Below are 22,699 nucleotides of genomic sequence, written 5' to 3'. Positions count from 1 at the left end.
TTTCCGGCGAAACTACCAGTCCTATGGAAAAAAGTTAAATGGCAAAGTTGTAGGTCATAAAAAGATCTACAACTTTGGTATTTACAATTTTTTCACATAACCTCAAAATTTAGGTGAAAAATTCAAAAAACCAAGTTTTTGGTTTTTTATTTATATCTTTTTTTAAAAAGTTTTTTTTTTCTACGAAATTTGGTGAAAACTTACCTTATTATGTCCCAAATATACTGTAATTTATTTGATTAAAAATATTTATTTTTTCGCCTCATTTTAACTGAATATCAAAAAAGCACCCTAATTTTCAATCGAAAATTCTGACGTCAAAATTTCAGTTTTTTTCAAAAAGTTTGGGGGCTTTTTGTTCGTTGAAATGTCTACTTTCTGATGGTGTAAAAATTATCATTATAATTATATAATTAAATTATCTTAAAACAGCAATAAATAGGCATCTACAAATATTATTTACAGAAGATTCTACAACTTTTTCAAAATATTGTAGATGTCTTATTAAATATTAACTTTATTAACTTATTTGTTTGTTAATTATAGAAGTATATTTTAATTTGCAATTTTTTCGTTTATCAATGAAGCATGAAATCTTACGTTTTTGAGTAATTAAAGTGTAAATTTTAATAAATACCTCAAAATTGTACATAATTAAAAGAAAATTTTCGAATTTGAGGTTTTTTCAATTTTTTTCATTTTCTAATAATATTTTCTATAGTAATGTATTATTTTTTTTACACCATCAGAAAGTAGATATTTCAACGAACAAAAAGCCCCCAAACTTTTTGAAAAAAGCTGAAATTTTGACGTCAGAATTTTCGATTGAAAATTAGGGTGCTTTTTTGATATTAAGTTAAAATGAGGCGAAAAAATAAATATTTTTAATCAAATAAATTACAGTATATTTGGGACATAATAAGGTAAGTTTTCACCAAATTTCGTAGAAAAAAAAAACTTTAAAAAAAAGATATAAATAAAAAACCAAAAACTTGGTTTTTTGAATTTTTCACCTAAATTTTGAGGTTATGTGAAAAAATTGTAAATACCAAAGTTGTAGATCTTTTTATGACCTACAACTTTGCCATTTAACTTTTTTCCATAGGACTGGTAGTTTCGCCGGAAATCAAGATAAACAATTTTTCCCCCTTAAAAGTCACCCCCCTCCCACTTCCCGAACTCGGATCGACCGTAATTTATTTTTCCTTTCATTTTGATCATATTCCCCTGCATTTCTAATGGGTTTCATCCTACTGTAATTTTTTTTGGTTTCAAAAATTATCGACACTGGTCTAAAATGTTGAAAAGACCATCGGCGGTAACGATTTTGTAAGGCTCTTTATGTACCTACTTATTAAACTTTAATCAATCAATCTTAGCCTCTACAATTTCACGTCAATAAAAGACAAGGACATCCATCTCACAAATATTTCGTTTATTCTACTTAAATAAGCTTTGTTCTTGTGAGAATTTCAGTACAAAAGGACGACGTGTAAAGAGATCACGATTGCGTGTCATTTCGCTAATTCGCAACCGCGGGTACCCTCGAAAATTATATTTCATACACAAGTCTTTTTAAAACACATTAATCTTCTAACAACATCACTACATAGTATAAAACAAAGTCACTTTTTCTGTCCCTATGTCCCTTTGTATGCATAAATCTTTGAAAGTACGCAACGGATTTTGATGCGGTTTTTTTAATAGATAGAGTAATTCAAGAGGAGGGTTTATATGGATAATAACATCCATTAAATACTGGAGAAGTACTGTTATTTTTGAGGTTTCTAATGTGATGTCGTAAATAATTACATTTTTTCCGCTTACATTGCAAACGCAGGCTGAACCCTACGAGTTTTATTAAAATAATGCACTAAGTATTGTATACATTGAAAAGGTCTACAGAAAAGTCCGTGATGGTCTATCTCTTATGGATAACCCACATTTTTATATACAACGTTCACAGATTTTCTGTAGTGGATTTAGTGCATTGCACCCGTGCGAAGCCGGGGCGGGTCGCTAGTTATAAATAAAACAAGTGGCAGTACTCCGTCTAACTAACTTCCAATATCGACAACGACCCCGATTATGAGTTTTTGTTTACCCCTTTCCAAGGTTACGACACTAAACTTCAATCACTTGAAACTTCGGCTGCCGCTGTTGAAAGCTGCAGAGTAGAATACAGGCTCCAATGATTTGAAGCAGTAATGGTGAAGGTTTCAGTTTATAATTAGCAGCTTTATTAGCTACATTGTATTACATTAGCAATTACTGAACAACACGAAAGAAGCGAAGAAAAGCTTTTAACGAGACATTGTGGTCTTAAGTCGAATATGTCTCTGATTATATTGAAATATTTAATCATTGCCTAACTAGGTAAAATTAGGGTCGTACACATTAATCATTCAGGTGTTAATCCAAGCGACGGAGACAGAATATAATACAGAATATTTGCTGTATTGTTTGTTCCAGTGATGTCCTCTAATAATAAAAATGAGACCAAATGTATGAATGTTACTGCAATCAAATAGATGGAATCCGTTTATAGTTTAATAATCTCTCAGCGGATAATTCAAATAAATTGCTATCAAAATTTTCTTCCATTCATCTATGGCGGGTTAATTAAGTGAAAAACAAAAAGAGCTCAATTAAAATCTAATTATTTTCGCTTCATTTAATTCAAGGTTCGTTGAAAAATTATTAGCATTTATTTAAATTCATGAAGTTCTTTAACAAAATGTTCTTTCATTGAAGAAATACATTGATTTTATTTTATTTTTCGAACTAAATACTGGAAAATAACTTGTCAAGGCAACCCATAAGGGAGAGAGGAGAGTCAATTAAGAGGGCCAATCTCTCACCAACGTCCAGAACGACCAAGAGGCAGATTTATAAAACATACATTCAGTTCTAATTTAAAAAGAAAAAAAGTCGTATTGGAGTAGGAGCTTGATCTTGCTACTCTAACCCTGAGGTCAGACGCTGCTACCACGACAGTGCACCTACGGAATGTTTTCTCTCTGTTGTCCCAAAAATCAGATTCGTGTCGGCACAGAAGACAGAAGTGTTTTGATAAATGTTTTATTGGAATTTGTTAATTGATTTTAAACATTCTACATAAAGAATATAATTAAAAATCCAATGAAATGCGAAGCCAACTAGTTATAAAATTGTCGAATGCAACGTTATTAAAAATCTCAACACACGCTTCAGTAAATTACTTTGCGTTCAAAGTTAAGTAGAAAATCGTGAGTCGTGACCCACATCGTGTTTTTAAAAATACGTGTTTCATTTAAACGTATGGAGTAGTTTCATTTTGTTAGAGTTGTGTGCTGCCACTTGCTCTCAGTGTAAGTCATAAATCCTTAAGAGTAGCAAGGCTTTAATGGTAAGATTCAGAGTCGAGAATTAGAATATAAGGCTCCCGTTTTCGTGATACATGCATACTTTAACTCCACACTCTGCATAAAGATCCTATAAGAAGGGAAAGCCTCCAAACCCACCAACTTAAAGCAGATGCCTATTTTAGTAGGTGAACAGACAAGTCAATATATATATAAATAATAGCCGTATATGCCGATCTTGGGTTGAAACCAAAATCCCTAACTGAGCTACGGTGTTCACAATGATTCCTCTTGTTAGTAGTCATAGCAATACATCTCCTATACTAGGAAACGGAATGAAATATTGAACTATTCGTGAGTATAATAAATTTCCAGCGAAATTTTGTTTGATGTTGGTTTCCAACAAGCAATGAAATTCACGCGAAATATACCATGTCTTTTAAAAGTAACGAAAAACAATTCGCAGACAATGTTCTAAATATAAATATAAATATCAATTGACATAATATTTTTTTAAATATTGTCGCAACGCAACAATTTAGGCTCATTGGTTATGATATGATAGTGTGATCAAAGATCAAAGTTGAAAGTCTGAAATATGTTGAAAATGATTGAGTTGTGATTGATTAAAACGAAAGTGTATGTGTGTTTTATAATTAAGAAATAGAGAACGTTAATTATAAATTTAAAATCCAATCGAAAGGGGATCCAAATAAAGCTAATTCTATATAGCAATTGAAACCGCAGTGCAAATTTCGCTCCAAGCATTATCCCGTTACCCATTTACTCGTTAGGTGTACACAGAAGCATTCACCCAATTTTGAAACTGTGCAATGTTGAATTACATAACAGGAATGTTGGGAATTTAATACAATTTTTCACATACTTGACCGTCATACTAGTAAATCTGTTTCCGAATCTAGCAATCTAGGCCAAGGATTAACCTGACTGAATTATCGTCACTGAAAGGTTTAAAAATTTATCAGTATGCGTAGGAGGTCCCCGAAATGTCTGATGAATTTTGGCCTGTATTGTTAGGCGATATAGAGTTTGGAAAAGTATATAAGTTGTTACCAAATTTAAATAAAACAAATAAAATAATACATAAAAATATACCCAATAACTAACTAAATTAAAAAATATTATTAAAAGGAGTCCCTTTAGGCAAGGTTCCGAAGATACTGGCAGCGTTCCCCCTTTGAATAGCTAGACTAATTCTTTGTGCGAGGTAGCTGACAGCTCTTCATTCTCCTGTGATGTCGACTTACCTTTTTTGATAATTCCCTAAAAAGCCTTATCGCGCTAGGACCCCACGGGCCAAGGGTCTCGACACCGAATGGTTGTATTGTACAAAGTTAAATTAGATGTGATAAGTGATAATTCGAGAGTTTCTGTCAATGATCAAGTTTATTCTGAGTTATGTTAATAGCATATTCATGTTATCTGTGGTTACACGAGCAAGTTCTGCATTTGAAGTTATGTCACGCCTTAGCGTAACCAATCAATATCGGACCGAATGTTGCGAATACAGAAACGATACAATTTATAGTTGGACCCAAACTCAATTAAGTATATGTTACCCGCAATTGACACATTTCTGGTGCTGCATCATATATAATTCTTCTTTATTTTGCAAGTACGTGATCAGCTTATAGTCGAGTTATATTTAACTGTATTCATAAATAGATAGTAAAAATCGGACTAATGTATATAAACGAAATTAAAGTTTTCCATAAAAATACAAAAGTTAGCGGGTAGCATTAACAAGATAGGTCTGGACCTGAGTTTTCTGAATCTGTTTCTTGATCATTTGTTTTTTCTAATAGCCAAGTAGGTTATCAGACTTCAGTGCCAAACACACGCCGGCCCATTATGGGTTTAAGGCATGTTGGTGCACAGCCTAGTCTAGTCTATTTTATTTATTCTGTATTTATCGAACGAGATAAAGGCATAATGTAAAATTCTTTTTCATGTTGCATATAATTTCAATCCATTAAAGAGAGATCAAAGGTTTCTACTTGACCCTCTAAAGTGCGAAGTGGGCAAAGTGGAATAACTCGAAACTTTGTCCCTTGTCTTCGCTAAGTAACAAGTACCTACACGTGGTAGCTTATGTAAATGGAAGAGCCCAAAGCACACTTTAAACTTTTATAACCACTTTAAATATAAAACCTCCTTACAGCTAAACTCTGTGGACTATATAGTTGTAACACACCAATTAAAATACTTCCTGGGTTCTACTAGAAATCAGGCTATTGTTTTACAGTCAGATATTTTTCAATAGAGTTACATTTTAACTTTAATAACCGTTGTAGATGATAATTTTAAATTTCATTAATTTTTAATGTGTGTAAATGAAATTATTTTTAACAGTTATTAATCCCTTTTTTCGTAAACAGTTGACAATCATTGTGGTATGTATTAAGATATGCCTTTTATAGTAGAAATACTGATCATAGCAGGAATATCGAAGAATCCATTTCCGCTTCGGGAACAGAACTCTTAAAGTACGGTCATTTCTTTTCACATCTTTGAATGTAGTCTCTCGTGTAATAGTTATTCAAGTGAGGCAGTGAAAAGTGAATTCACTGCATATTCTGAACAACAGCGCCAGAGCGTTGCTATTTCACAATAAAAGCAAAATAGTGAATGTTCACTATCATTATTTTCGAATTTAACTAGACTTAGCTTTATATACAAATTCAGTGCAAGTTCTTGAGCCGACCAAGGCGCTCATTTATTTAATTTTATTTATTTATACTAATACACACACTTAGTACTAAGCTAAACCTATTGTATTGGGTATTATATGCCCATATATGTATATAGTATATATTTAAAAAAGTTTTATTCAAATAATTTAAATATGTAAAAATTTAATAATACTAATAAATTTAAAAGATAATTATTAAAGACTGAAGACGTATTTGGTTGAGTCTATTTGAAATCATGTTAAAGGGGTGTTAAACAATTATGTAGATACAAGCTTTCGTTACAAGCATAGACAAAGCTAACTTCTGAAACCGTTTAGCAAGCTGTGGAGTAAATATTTGCCATATTAATACTACTCTACGTACGCACTAATAGAAATATGCGTATGTTTAATCTGAAGAAATATCCGAGTACGTAGAACACGCGAATGAAGTTACGTTCTCTAAAAATAAAAAAAAAAACTGTTAACTATTCTGTTACTTGCAAATAAATAACTTTTAAATATATATACGAGTTTATATGTATCAATAAACATAATTAATTCTTCTACAGGCAGGAATATATGTTAGAGATATCTGCACAGCGATAAAAAGTCAAAATAAGTCAAATTGTATTATTATCGATACTATTTCCGCTGATATGTAGGCAGTAGGCTACAAATAATGGATACAGCCTTAACCTAAAACTTGCTTACATAATACATTTGGCGAGGTGCCAATGTTACAGTGTTCATGAAAATTGCCTGTCACCTGTTGTCTTTGTTTAACGCTGTATTATTTATTACGGCTTATTTGTTAGCTTTCTTATTTGTAAAAATGAAATTCTTTTATTTGTGAATCGCATTTTAGTTTAATACTTAATAAAATAGATTTTCGCTTAAAATGTCTTAATTTACGGCGACACGCGTAATCGTCTGCGTGTTCGTAAACATATACTCACTTAGTAACAGTGACTTATAAATAGTATAAAATATGTAATAAATTTTTCTTCTTTTATGTAGATCGAAAGAGTCTGGTCATCTCTCTAGAATTTTTAATGTAATATGTGCAATGTTAGTATTTGGTTTCATTAAAGCTTATTATTATATTATTATATATTAAATGATTTGGTTTTGTATGAGATGATTTATATTTTTTCTATATCGTCAAGCATCGCCCTTGTTTACCAAATCTATATTTTGAGTTAGGTATGACAATTTCAACTACCTATATATTACCTATACTGTATATTACCAAAAAAAGTCTGCATATTATAGAGCAATACACCAACGACGCCATATCATACACAACGCAAACCTACATATTATAACATACCAAAAAACGCACTTTCTTCGTCCAACGCATTATATTATTAGAGGTATTCATCACTAGCCATAACAAACAACAACTAACAGTTCAAAACTTTATAGGTACATTAAGTAACAGTCATTAACAACATTTTCTCATCCAATCATATGCTCATTCAGAAAATTTTCTTATTGATTTTGTTTTAAGTAGCAATTTTAAATTCTAAGTATTATTTGTTGTTTCATATGTTAAATTTCAGTTTTCTTTAGTTATTTTTCAATGTATTCTTGTCTATGTAATCTGTTTTGGCTTTCTATATTGTCTTATTGTTTAACTGTTAGATTACTTATATTTAAATAAATAAATAATAACAGTTTTTATAACATCGCCTTCAATAATTATAATTCATCTTCATAAATATTATTTATGTCTGTCATAGTAGGAATTCGATAACTTAAAATTTCTAAAAATAAATATATCTTTTAAGATATATTTATTTTTAGACGAGAGTATGAATAAAAACAATCGAAGCAGTAATAAAACACAGTAATTTGGCGGATAGAAATTAGTAGCATTGAGTAGCAAAATGTACAAAGAATATTTTTTTCTGTCATTTAAAATAAAACAGTGGGATAGTAATACAATGTTTTTTTTTTATGTTCAACTCATTTTCTATGTAGGTTCGTTGTGAGTGGACAATATCGCAAAGATTAAGGGTCACTCTGAGGCCATCTGTTATCCCTAAGCTGCTGGGTATATTTGGCTAAATGCCAGCGTTCGTTGATTAAAACAAAGTATTTTGTTTTATAATCTTAGGTTCTCTTAAGGTTAACGGGTTGGTTAGTAATTTTAAAAATAAATCGTAAGCTGCCCAAAGAAATGTTGTAGTCGGTCAGACAGTGAGCACCGACTGCGCGGAGAGAAGGAGATGTTACTGAGACCTAACATATAGTGTCAAACTCACGCACATATATACACACACACTTTTACTAGTCATTATGCACTACGCATTATGCTTCGATGGTTTGTAATTGTAAAAAGTTAAACTTATACAGTATTACTAATAAAATATCACTATACATGTGTTATAACAAGGCAATAGAACAAGAACCTTTAAAAATCAGATCAAATGACGCCTTGTTGTGTTATACACCCATTCAACTAGGCCTCTGCGTTGTATAAGCATTGTACAAGTCTTCATACAAACAAAACACTTGTTATAACAGCCGTATACATCAGACTTGCCTGTTCAGGAATTATTAGTAACATTTTGCTTATAACAGGCTTATACGATGTGCATAAATCTTTTACTGCTAATCTTAATATTGCAAGTACAACTCTAACTGTTAAGTTAGCTATGGAAGAGCTTGCTATCCTGACATTAGTATGTTTTACCCCAAATCGGAAAAATAGTTATTTTTTACTTGTTAATTTGCTAATTGAAGCAACATTTCGTTGACAGTACCGGACTAGTGTAAAATCTTTAAGAAACTTTTGTTAAACGATACATATATCAACAACCATAGTGGCATTCTGTTTCCAAGATCTAGATTTTGGGTCGATAAGCCCGTACAGTAGTGACCTTTTGCGCCTGACACGTGAAAATCAGCTCTGGTAATCCATTGTTCAGTCGAGGTTGAAAATCTCTGAATACAATAGGGAATGTTTGCATTAAATCAATGTCAGTAAAGAGCTCGACGTATTTTTATCTTCGAACTTTAAGCCTAAAAGCCGACAAGGGACTCCAACCCACCAAAATCAATCAACCTAATCGCAACTGCCGGAAAAGCCGACGCTTATTCGGAAATTGTCTCATTGTCAAAAATCCGTTTATATATGTCACCGTAAGATTGTAAACATCGTTATATTTCAATCTATCCAGTAAGATTGTAAACTATCGATAGATTGTGAACCGTATCATTATGATTGCAATTTAACGCATTATTTTTCGCTTGATTGTAATCTCTCTCTTTCTCTGGTAATCAATTAATTGGAGAACTAGTTATAAATTCTATGTATACCATGGAGTGATGCGACTCCCTTACTAAATCCTAAAAAGTGCCTATGTGGGGAAGCAGTTGTCCATGCGTTCAAAAGAAGGGATGGTGATCCATGCCTGCAAGCACTGGAGCTGATTACCGCTTTTTTTATATAAAAGCGGATATACCGGTCTGAAAACGGTACTGTGTCATGTATCTTCACTTCTTTTCCAAATCCGCATCACGCATAAGGCGATTGTTGGTGGCCTTTTACGGTGGGTTTTAGTAGGTATGCACAATCGGGGGTCCCATATAAACCCGGGAGGGCCCTAAGAAGTAAGTCGCGCCGCGATATTGCATTTCCTCAAGTAAAAAAAAATGTATGATGAACTCGTTGGATGACTGTCGATATTATATTAAATATATAAGCTCCCAATTTAAATACTTTGCTACATAAAAGGTTTTGCTACGCTAACTTTTGATTGGATTTAAAAATGACTTGTTAGACCTTTGCAAAGAGTAATGGAGTAATGGAATTATGAAAGATTAAGTCATAACATAGTCATTAGGATATCCAGAAAATGCCTAAGGTAAATTAGATATAAGGGCAGTCTTGGCCTACTGGATTCAGCGTGCGACTCTTATCCTTGACGTCGTTAATCGTCGCTAATGATATTAGTGATGGGTTCGATCACAATTATACATTACATATAATTAGTGCGCAATTAACATTCACTCGAGCACTGAATCAATATTTTTTTCACCTGATGTTGATAAGTGATACCGCCGCCCATGGACACTCTGCCAGAGGGTTCGCGAGTGAGCGAGAACTCTTTTCTTGAAGGAGATAAAATATAAATATATAAATAACAAAACTAATTGTAAATAACCAACCTAACAAACATTGATATAACATAAATATTGATAAAATCTCAATCATAGAATCATAATAGTATCATTTATTTATCGATAGCAAATTATTTGATGTATCAGTTTTATCACTGTGATAAAATATTAGTCATGAAACACAAGTCTAAATTACAATAGCATATAAAAAAAATAGGTAAAAAAACTTTTTAAGTTAAATAGTTTTATGTTAAACATACATTGCAATGTTTTTGTTTGTTTGTGTTTTTTACCTATTTTTATTTTCTAGTTTTTAGTTTTTATTTCGCATTCTGTTTAATTCATTTAGTGCTTCATTTATTGCAAGGTTTCTTATTATTTATAGTATATTGTATTCTGCTTGTTGAGCCCTTTCATTTGATATATTGATGGGATTAATAAAACAAAAATTATCCGCCATTTTGTAGCGGCGGCCATCTTATAATGATAATGAATAAACATAGGTAATTGTATTGTCACCAAAATCCAAAGTGTATACAAAATTTCAGATTAATCGGTTGACAGGAAGAGGGTGAAATTTGATTTACTAAATTTGACCCAAGAATAATAAATAATAAATAAAAAAACAAACGGGGTGAGCTAAATAAAACCGTTTAATGACATTTTTATAATTATTTTGAAAATCGTGAATGCAATTTCATCGTTATCAATGGCTATACTGCCCAGTAAGAGTCTTAGGAGGAAGTAACTTTTGCCATTGCAGTCTTTTTCGTGCTTCTTGCGTCCAATTTTTAACACCTAATCTTTCGACGTCCATGAAAACTCCATCCCACCAACACAGCCTCGGTCTACCGAGATTATTCTTGCCATGAATTAAAGAGCACTCGTCTATTTGCTAAGAGCCCAATTCAATTCATACCTTTGAAAGTACTTGCTTTAAGGCTGTAGGTTTACTTATGTAGAAAGAAGAAAGATATTTAGGTACCTTATCTACTTTTTTTTCTAGTACTATAAAGAGGAAACATTTGTGTTATTGTATGTATTTCTAATGTTTTCACACAAAAACTACTGGACCGATTTCAATATTTTTTTTTCACCTTTAGAAAGGTACATCTTTACTGACTGTTATAGACCATATAACATTTTCAAAATAGAGATTCCTAACAAAAATGCAATAATATAAAGCAACTTTGTGAAAAAATTATCCATAAAAAATATATCATCAAAAATAATTTTGTACCCACGAGAATGTATGTTGGTCAAATCCGGGTCGAAACTCCAAAACACGACATTATTTTGCTGCCACAAAACAAAAGTATGCCAAATGTTGCATTTTGACTTTTTTTTATTATTAACAATTTATCTATCAATTTATTTATCTATTATTTATTTAATTACTGGACTGACAAAAAATATTTCATTACCTTTTTGAAATCAAGACTTTTTCAATACCTGTATTTTTAAATTTACTATGTTACGCGAGTGAAAGCGCTAGTTATTATACCAAAACTAGTTATTAAAAGTAGACGCTTACTTATGTAATTTTTCGACGCATTACGTTCAGTAATGCACTTCATACTTACTTATAAAGATTTAAATTTTGGTAAATTTGTTTTATAAATAATAAATATCTACTATTATATTATATGGTTTATGACATTTTCCTTTGAATAATTGTAATGTAGAGGGAGGGTAAAACTAGCTGAGTTTCTTGCCCGTTCTTCTCAGAACAAGGCCTCCTGGGTAGATTTGCGAACGGATGGCGTAGTTTTGCTCTTACGCGAATTTGGTAAACGATTTTGACATTCATAAGCATGGCCTAAGACTCATCTAAAATGAATAAACGAATTTTGATATTATTTGATATGTATCATGTATTTTAGCAGTTCCTGCGCTTACCTTATCTAATTTATTTTATGGAAAAGGTCGCTTGAAAGCGATAAGGCGCTCCTTTTTATATAATTATGTGAATTGTATTATATTTATGTATAAGCCACGAAGTGTTAAAAAATGTTTACATTAATACAAACCACAGCGCTTTCTAATGTAACATTTTGTGATATATTATGTGTTTGAGTTTAATCATTTTAATAAGAACCTAAGTCACTACGAAAACCCGGAAGAGTCTTCAAACATTATTGATTCTATATATTATAACGAGAGTTAGGAAATAATACATTTTTGCCCACATAAAACATTAAATTAGCGATTACATTAATCGAGGTTCCGTAGCACAATCCCGTAGCGGCGCGATGTAGTACACTGCGGATAATTTACGAGTCATAAATAGCTCATAAATTAAATATAACGTTTTATTTCGCTTTCCTTTTTGTCACATATATGATAACTGTACAGATAATATAATATAGATAATAAATAACTCCTATACTAATATTGGCCTCAGATTAAGCATTTGTTCGATATTTAATATGATGACTACGTACTCTGTCATACCAACCTACGACGTTGGTTTTGGGTCTATGTATAGCTAGTTTCTTTAACTACATACGAATAAAAAGTTATATCAATGAATTTATACTATCTGGACGCTTAAAGGTGCGTAAACCTGCAAGAAATTAATAATTAGTTTTTGCCGTGAACCATCACTATGTGGAACCAGCTTCGCTTTGAAACATTCTGGCAATGTGGGTGTCCATGGGCGGCAGATTCACTTAACATCACGTGAGCCTCTTGCCTGTTACATAAGAAAATATAGTTACATATATCTCCTGTTTTAGTTTTTAATTATATATTGTTTCGTATAAGAAGCAAATTCAAATTATATTTTTATCCGCCCTTTCTGTTTACCCTTCTTTTAGTACCCTAATATTAACGGCACCTGTGATACTTACCTAAGGGCTGAGTCATGTAATTACGAAGCCTAACAGTAAAATAAATTAATTTCAAGGAAACCCTCGTATTTGGAGCGATTTTATATGAACCACGGAAAGTTGGATAACTCTTAGAAAGATCCTAATTAACTGGTTGCAAAACAAAACTTACATCACGCTTTATGTAATACGATTATGTAGCTGAAGTCAGACCGCAGCTTGATTTTCATGATCATTAGATGACTATTGACGAAATATTTAAAGCTATTTAAAGATTTATATATATTTTATACATTACCGTGTGTTAGGATGTTGATTGTCTCATTATGGAAGTAAAATAGACTACGAAGACATCCACTCCAGTCCTGCAACGGCCGGTAACCGGTCAACACATATGGGTTAAACTGCAGATGCTTTGGCATATCACGCCAATGGAGCAACTCCACTCCCACCGGCTTATCTTTCACATCCTCCGCTTCAACATTTGCCGCTTCCTGCTCAACGGTATCTAGGGATTTTTTCCTCTTCTTCGGCGCCTTCCCATTCAATTCCTGGATCGACATTTCGTACATTTTGTTAGATTTGTTGTGTTATCTGTGGCCCATGTCGTGGGTTATCACAGAGGGTTAGGCTCGCGGTTGTGAGCGTTACCGCGTGGCGCGTGGCCGCGGGCTGAAACACGCGCGGCGTAGGCTGCTACGGCCGCTCAGCTAAGGGTGGCTAGGCACCCGCAAGATTGGCGCCGTCGCACTCCATACTAACCTAGGGCTATCAAAATAGAGTTTTCAAGATTTTTTTTTGGCTTTGAAGGAAGGATAGGAAGGAAGGGAAGATATAACTAAAGAGAACAACTACAGTTTTAATAGGTAGTAAGCAGTAGTCAATTATTTATTTAAATTTGTAATTTTTTAAACTGTCCAGAGGCATTGCATGTTTCCCAGCAAGCATTATCATTACTAACCTAACCTAATTTGTTTTTTTTTTATGTTTAATATCTTTATATTTGTTAAATGTATAAATTTATAAACTTTGCATTTGTTTTATGATACTAAATACAAAAGGTTTTCGAGAAGTAGTCTTTTTGAAGTTTTTGTCAGCCCTATTTACACGATTCGCCCCTTCCCCGTAAATTTGCGCACTGCGCACTCTATCAGCTGATTCCCGCCAGGTGCTCCGCAATTCCTACAATACTCCTTACTATTAAGTTGGCCGAATTGTAACTAGGATAAAGAGGAAGTTTAGTTTAGTAGTACTGTAGAATTTCGTAACAAGGTCACTTCATACAAGCCGAATTCTGAGTTGAACTTTTATAGTTATATGTAACCAATTTTAGCGGTAGTACCACTGTCTAGAAGTTATATTGTTCAAATAATCAAATAGGTATCTAAAATGATATCTATAACTATGTATATGCATCAACAACCATAACTGAATGTTTGAAAGGTTTTAAGCTGCAATCCGCACTTAATCCGTAGTTCATATTATCATATTTTATCACTTCAATTATTGTTTGTAATGTTGGCGGCAATGGTTTACTGTCAATTTAACTAAGCGTTTCCGCTTAAATGTATGTTGTATATGATTAAAATTCCTGTAAGAAGATAATTTTAAGCATTTATGAGTAAAAAATTAAACTTGATTTATGGTAATATGAAAATGATAAGGTTTTTTTAATAATTGAATATAGTCTTTATAACAAATATTAATGAAGGTATTGATAAACTACGTCACACAATGCTACCAACCATTATTGCCAGCTCATAAATTATTTTACTTGTCAGGAAATTTTATCATTATAGAGTCACAGAAAATATCAGGCTCGTGTTTACTTTATATTCAAAAGAATAAAACAACGATATTTCCTTTATTTAATATAACAAATATTTAGTATCAATTTTATTTTTACTTTTTGTATATGTATATCTATAGGGTTTATATTAAATATAACAAACATATATTTTTTAGGATACAATGACTTTCTCTGAGATAGTAGCTACGAGGTCTTATCTTTTTAATCTAATGTAATATTTATTCAGAAAAAAGAAGGGGTATTTTCCTGTTAGTTTTAAACTATCTTCAAATAAATAGCATTTAAGTATTATTATTATTATACGTTTTACATTTCAAATAGAGTAAGTAAACATATCCTTCATAGGCACAGTAAAAACAGCAGACAACTATTTTTCAGATTGAACTTTACTTAATTAAGACTCTTTAAAAAGATAAGAAGAAGAACAATTGAAGTATAAATTATATTTGGAGTATTTTTTAAAATGGCCGGCACTCCTGCGTAAATCTATCTTACCAAGAATACAAATAATATCTATCTATCTACAAAACTGAGGCCTAATCTACATGCTGGTAATATGGATCGGCAGACGCTTTCGCTACCTGCGCACCCACCGACTGTTTCCTGGAATAACATCCAGCTTCCAGCTTCAAACACCAGCTTTCTAAATTACGCACAACGAACTACGTAATTTCTCTTAATAACAACTACTATATATACAAAATTGAATTCAAATAATTCTTTATCTAGAAATTTTAAATCTTAAAAACTGGCAACACTAAACACCGCTACCAACGTTAGAATTCCTGCTGTACTGCGTTTGGATCGATGTTCGGGCCCTTATTACGAAGAAGCATTCTTCAAGGTTCTGCATCACGAACTTGGAATTTTCTAAGTAATCTTACACAGTTAATCTGGAACAAATTAAAGTATTTACGTGATTTGAGGGTAAGTTAACTTTTCAATTTAATCTGTCATACCATTAGCGTACGTAGGGCTCCATTGATTAGTGGAACGAACATGGCGTCAGCATGTAAATAACTATGACATTTAACTAAATATCGTTTAACGTCGTAAAATGTCTGAATAATTCTAGAAAAAATTTCTATGTAATATAACGATGATATATATTTGCTTAAAATGTTTAAATTTATTTATAGAACTTGTTTTCTGTTTCAATTATGTTACAGCTGACGAGTTTTCATAGGTAACTAAATGTTATTAATTAACATTTCAAACAAGGTTTCGAATTGGGTATTTTATATTTGAATTCAAAGTGGGATCTAAGTTGATATTAGTTGTATTATTTACTAGATACAAAGGCTCATATAGGCTGAGCAACACTTAAGTGTTAATTCAGTTTACACTCTGCATGTGGTGTGACATAGCTAGCAAATCAATGTGACCAAACAGTGAGGTCTAAATGATTCCATGTTTTTCAGCTTTAACTGCTTGGAACGAGAATTGGTACCTTTTAATGGTAAGTGAAAGTACCTCAAGTACTTTCCTATTTGTTATAAGCTCATACTAAGAGTGGACACAAAGCATTGATGGTACCATAAAGCATACATTGCATGTTTGAACAAAATTTAGCTTAAAGTAACAATTACTTATATACCACACTATTTTAACAGTGAATTATGAAGTGATGTTTTGCTTGTTTTGCGCATACATACATCAGATTTTTATGACATTAGCAATGTAAACATTTAAGTTCTTAACACACTACTACATGTTTAGCACATATTCTTCATTTTAAGGGTTACTTTCTAATGCATTGCAATAAGCTCATTGCTGAATTGGCCTTACAATATATGTATAAAATGAATCTTTTATTTACTTTTACATACTAGCAAATTATAATTATTCTGATAAAGCTGACTAGTTATACAATATACACATTGCTTGATAATTGTGCAATACATTTCTAAATAGTTAAATATGTTATGAATACAGTAAAAGCTCTTTACATCTGGGGAACATATTTCATAAATCTGCTACAGAAACGAAATACAGAAAAAAAATATTTATATTGTATATGTTTCTAGGTGATAAAATAAAATAGAATGGAGATATTGAGAAACATATTGATAAAAATAAATATATTGTTCTCAGGTTATAATTTAAAGAACATCACGTTTTCATACTATGCCAGTTTTATTAGGACCTTTAACTTTAGCAGTGGCATTACCAATATGTTCTTAAAAAACTAAGACTTGAAGAAATCACTATGCTTATTTGCCATTCTTCATGTTACATATTCAGTGGTTTTTTGAACCATTTGTGTTAAATTAGTTTTATTAAAATTTTCCGATTTAACCTGACTAAAGAAATCTTGAGTTGCAGATATAATTAGTCTTTTACATACAAAAAGTGGATATATAAAGTTTAAATAAGGATCTTTTACTGTACATACTGTTTGATGGTTAAACTATTAAGTATTGTGTTAGTATGTTTTTTCTTGACAAGCTTTGCCCATACAAATACAAGCATAAAATTTATGTTATATGTATCCATAAGTCTTCCATGTATTATTTGGCTAAAATGCTCTTCTTTTTGGACTCAACTTTACTGGACATAAGCCATTATGTCATCCCAGCCATAGATATATGTTACCAACAGGTGAATAAGGTTAATTTGAACATCCACAATTTCAAAGTTGTCCATACATATCATAAATTGCATATTTTCTTTTACTTAACTAACAGTTGGGAGATTTTTTGACAAAGAATTAGAATAGAAGAAAATAACAAGTATCAGTTTGATGGTTCATTAATGATTTAAATTAGAACTATAATTTGATTAAAATAAATTTTCTACACTATATTAAGTGTGTGGATTTAACAGTCATGCATATTAGCATGTAATAGAAGCCTAATTTATGATGCTGTCATTTTTTTACTGACAGGATCATTATTATTACTGGCATTTTGTTTTGATTTTTAGAGTGGTTACAATTTTATTGGTCTTTAGCCATTAGCCAGATGTGGAACAATTGTGTACAACTCAAATCTCACTTAAAATCATCATTTATATTATACTATATATTTAATGATTGAGAGGAAGTTGTGTCCCTGAAGGTTTAACAGAGCTGTGGACCTTTTGTGCTATAGCTTTTATACAATATTTAGAATATAAGTGCTTAGAATCTATAATGCTGTTGACATGCTTGCTTATAAAATGCCAATAATGAAGGCTGACAGTAACAAATCCATTCATGGAACATATTAACCCAACACCCTTATTTTGCCTGAGTCTTATGAGTGATTGAAACTTCCAGATGCCGCGTACTCGTAGGAAGCATTATGCATCTCACTCACGGTCAAGGTCGAGGTCGTATGAAGCTAAGCGGCGTCGTATTGACGATGGACCTGCAGAGGAGTCGTATAGGAAACGCAGTCGGAGCCGTGATCGTGCCAGGTATGGCATTTATTAAAAATAATATAATATTAAGAAATACTTAGTGTATCCAGACAATTTCGTTATTAATTTATAGATGCATTTTTTAGCTTTGCCGCAGCAAGCCGTCATTTGTTGACCATAATATAGTCAAAACCGTTTATGACGACATCCTTTAGAACAACATACCGGTTATATTGACCAAAATCTGAAAACCTCTGCTGAATTCTTTTGTATTAGGTAGTTAATAACAACGTCATCGACTGGTTACGACTATCGGTTTTTACGACCGTTCCATTTCTTATCAATTTAGTAAATAAGAGATAACATGATATTATTACCTTAAAACGTATCCCTTCTTGTGTATTTGCACAAAAATCAATATAATTTACGTAACTATTGTTTTAAGCGCCACCTATAGGGAAATGTTGGGAACTCTTAAGTACATAATTATTTGGATTAAGTTAGTTTCACACTAACGAAGTAGGTGGCGCTATAAACACTTTTTCACAATATTGTAGGTCCACTGGAAAAAGACGATGGTGACTGCAACTTGATTGTATTGGCCTTAATCAAAGAATGGCTTTTTTTCTTCTCTTCTTGAAAGAAAATTCTCTGTTGTGGTTGTATATACGTCTTGAATATAACATAATTATTATTACAAATTGTTTAAACCCCTCTGTCATTAAAGTAGCGAAGTGATAGAAATATTTTTTTATCATTTCCGTCCTACTTACATCATTTCAATAGGTACAGTCGACCATATGTTTTTACCCTTGATCTAAATTTATTAACTTTTGAATTATACCCGTAATTTATATGATGTGCGTCTATTAAAATTCGAAGCTACGACCTCTACGTCTCTTCGTGAGGTCGTAGCTTCGAACCCCGGCTGTGCTGTACTTTCGAGGTAAGGAATACCTCATTAGGAATGCGTTAGAAGTTAATTTCGATTTCGCTAAGCACGATAACTGCTTTTCAGCGAAAAGATTTTTACCCGAAACAAAAAAAATAGTCATTTCGCTTTTATATCAGTTAAGTAATATTTATTTATAGGAGGTCAGACGACAGATTTTTAGTTTTTCCTTATTTTTTATATCAGCAGCCCAACAGTAATGTTAAAAGGTTCATACAATAAATTACCATTCAGCCAACACTCACAGCATATAAGGAAAAAGAAATTACACATCTCGAATGTAAACAATGTTTCGATTATACTACAAATTTTGTGTCGATTACGTCTTGACATCTCGGTAATATATGTAGATTGTTAAAATTCACCGTTAAGATTCGATCTCACGCCCTCTTTAACGAAAAAGGGTAAAATGAGTTTAAAATTACGCACTGTACAATCGGTATTGGATGATTTATTCGCGTAAAAATTGGGCCACGGCACTCATCGATCGATAAGAGAACGAGATTTTTTTTATATAGCTTAATTATTAAACTCGACCTTCATGTTTTAGTGCACATGTCATATTTTTCTAAGTTTGGCGTCTGATTCGGAAAGTTGCTTCGACTTTGGGTATTCTGTCCCTTTTATAACCATCTAATAAATTAAATGTGCAAGGAGCAAGAGTCATGATCTTTGTCACAACCATCATTTGGTTTCGGTGTTGCTTATATTTTTAGTGTAATAGGTAATTTAGCTTGGTTAAGTTAGGCATTTTACAAAGTTTATCAAAAACCAATTTATAGTGGACATACTTACCCATCGTTATATGCCTGTTATCTATGTTTTTTGTATTTGATGTCGGGGTTTCCGGCCAAAGGTGCCAATCAACTTTAATATTAAGGACCGTTGCTAATTATACAGCGTACGGTATTATAAAGTTATTCAATAAAGGCCTGCTTTTCGTGAGAACACATATATCAAACATATAATCTTGACAAATTAGATTTAGATAAGGGATTTTTTAATTTTGCTTTTTATATTAAATGTCGGTCCGTGTTTGCTTTGGTTGTTAGTTTATTTGCATTGAACGCGTGAAGTGTTAATGTTGAATAATAAAAAATGTGAGATTTGTGATATTAATCTACTGTAGAATATAGGCCGATTAAAAAGGGTGGCGGAGAGATTATTGCCATATCTTCTCTTCCGTTCTACGCCCTTGATTTAAGAATTGGAAGTAAATGTAAATTCACAATTAATTTAATTTTTTTGACGTTCATAAGTGTACTTGTTTACCTATATGAATAAAGATATTTTAGTTTGTTTTGTTTGTTTGATAGTGTAGTGTTCCCCCGCTTGAACTTTTTTTTGTTAGACTAGCTAGTACTTCAATATTTTCTGATTAAATATACGGTTTAGGTGGAGTTTACTCAGACTTCGAAAGTGCATATCTCGTGCACTCGTTCTTCACCATAATATCTAGTAGTTATACCATAGAATTAATAAAACTTGATGTAAAAATATGTATTTATTTATTTATTCATAAGAAGATTCACAGCACAATACAAAAATAGATGAATATATACATAACAACATGGGCCAATTATAAATCTTCACAAATAGTTAACACAAACACTGTTTCCAATACATTTGATAAAGTACTAATTACGTAATAGTACTCAATACTGTTTTTTTTAGTTCCGTATATATCTACGTGCACTATTTATGTTTTCCGCATACAGTTCACTATCTATGTATTATATTTAAACAAATTGATAGTTCTTTTTATTTGGTTATCCATATCCGCAAGGTTATCCCATAAACGCATGGACAACTCCATACACAATATTTTTATAATTCAATCTGAACATTTTCAATCAACAGAATTATATATTATTACTTAATCGTTAAATGATAAACTAACTGCTTGCCGTAAATGTAAATGCCGTAAATGATTTATAAAAAAATATTCTTTTACAACAGCTCAACTGTAAAAACATTACCACCGCAAAAAAATTCTTTAGACTAAATTTTTATATTTAAAAATTTGATGTGACGTCAAGATTTCCTTTGTTTTACACACACTGCAAAAGACGTAGCTATGGTATAAAGAGTTTAGTCTGTTATCTTTATGTCGTACATAACTGACGAGTTGCTAATAAGTTTTGAAATGGCTTTATTGGCTTCAGCGCAAAGCGTTGCTGTCCTGACCGCTCGCGAACCAGCCTTGCACCTACAAAACTTGTTTGGAAGTCCCTGGCTATGTTTTTAACGAGAATATTTCACCATTCGCATTGCTTATACAATGAAATTCGTTAAGGCCGTTTTAGGTCACTGAAGATACGTAACAAATTGAATATATAATCTATATACTTAAATTCTTAATGTGCGAATCGATTAAACATCTAAAGGCACTTTTAAATTAATCTTATAATCATCGATTCTAATTTGACATAGATTTACTTGATAAATGATTTTGATGTAAGCTTTTAAGCTAAAAGCTTTAAATTACCATACATTTTAAAATATAGCGCCACGTTCATTTTTGGTTAATGAATAAATTACCTCTGTCAATGTGGAAAAATGTATTGTATTTTAGTTCGTCTGTCAATTTGATATGTTGGTTTGTAATCTACTCCAAATATAACACGGAACAAATTAATGTGTTAACCGTAAATGGTAGTCGCTTTTTTATGTTAAATAATTTGTATGTTTATATGTACTGATGAATGGTTAGAGGTTTAGTATTGAGAAATGAAGCCAATCGTTATGCATGGTTTACGTCCGGGGTTATTTTGCATTGAATTATATGGAGGCTTACCGTTTACCTGCTCAGTTTCGGGCAGGTCAATTGATATTGCTAACTTTTTTGCTATTATTTTTGATTCGCCGCTGACCTGTTATTAACCTTCAGTCGTGAGTCTGAACAAGAAGACAAGAAGCGTTCATTTAATACGAAAAAGACGGACGTTATGAAGGTTTGGCAGTCGTCATTGCGTTGGCCTTAATGGTACATGGTACGAAATAACAGGTCGTCTAGCTATTATTGACAGGCGCTAAGACATTTTTCCTAGGCTGTATGTATATAAAATCGTGTGGGTAATAAATACTTTTTTAATACGTATTATACATGTATACAGAGAAGGCCTATGTCTAAGGACAAGCCGTATAATAAAATCAACCGGCTTTATTGGATTAATAATTAGTATTTTTTTGTGATTACTTTTTTAATATTTCACACTTTTATGTACCTAAATCTAATATGTAAATATAGCAATAAAGGCTTTATCATTATATACACGTATTCATGAAATTTGAAAATTTGTTGCCCGTATCCGGAGATTTCTATCAGACAAAGGTCTGACAGCTATAATTGCGTGTTAGCCTCAATTACCTATGTGCAAAAATGATTCGTTTACCGCCGATTTGAGTCAATCAAGGATGTTGTTAAAATTATCTAGACGGTTTTTACCAAACGAAATTTTGCGAACAAATTTCCATTATTTGCATTGTGTTTAGATTTCTTTCGCAAGTGTATGTCAAGGGCTCCGAGAAGGTCGCACCGAAACGGCAATCTTGATGTTATCTTTGGACTTTTAGTCATCACTTATTTGAAAATAT

The 22,699-nt window shown here is 32.0% G+C and overlaps 2 protein-coding genes across 3 annotated transcripts in view; one reads left to right on the top strand and one right to left on the bottom strand.

Annotated features, from left to right (window-relative positions):
- LOC110998904 (progestin and adipoQ receptor family member 4) overlaps positions 1-13,696 on the bottom strand; it is a 41,313-nt gene extending 27,617 nt beyond the window's left edge. Inside the window, exon 1 of the mRNA XM_022267720.2 lies at positions 13,297-13,696. Within this exon, the coding sequence (XP_022123412.2) occupies positions 13,297-13,570 (274 nt within the window). The 5' untranslated portion in view covers positions 13,571-13,696. The remainder of the gene's footprint in view (positions 1-13,296) is intronic.
- Positions 13,697-15,578: 1,882 nt separating this feature from the next.
- LOC110998832 (serine/threonine-protein kinase Doa) overlaps positions 15,579-22,699 on the top strand; it is a 46,741-nt gene continuing 39,620 nt past the window's right edge. The window contains exons 1-3 of one of the 2 annotated variants that reach the window (XM_022267673.2): positions 15,579-15,735; positions 16,230-16,267; positions 18,068-18,207. In XM_022267673.2, the coding sequence (XP_022123365.1) occupies positions 16,265-16,267; positions 18,068-18,207 (143 nt within the window). In that variant the 5' untranslated portion in view covers positions 15,579-15,735; positions 16,230-16,264. The remainder of the gene's footprint in view (positions 15,736-16,229; positions 16,268-18,067; positions 18,208-22,699) is intronic. The other variant, XM_022267666.2, reaches the window with a different exon arrangement.

Source organism: Pieris rapae, chromosome 8 (assembly GCF_905147795.1).
Source record: "Pieris rapae chromosome 8, ilPieRapa1.1, whole genome shotgun sequence".
Taxonomy (NCBI): domain Eukaryota; kingdom Metazoa; phylum Arthropoda; class Insecta; order Lepidoptera; family Pieridae; genus Pieris; species Pieris rapae.
Note: the sequence above shows the minus strand (reverse complement) of the source record. Positions and strands in the feature narration are given on the sequence as shown.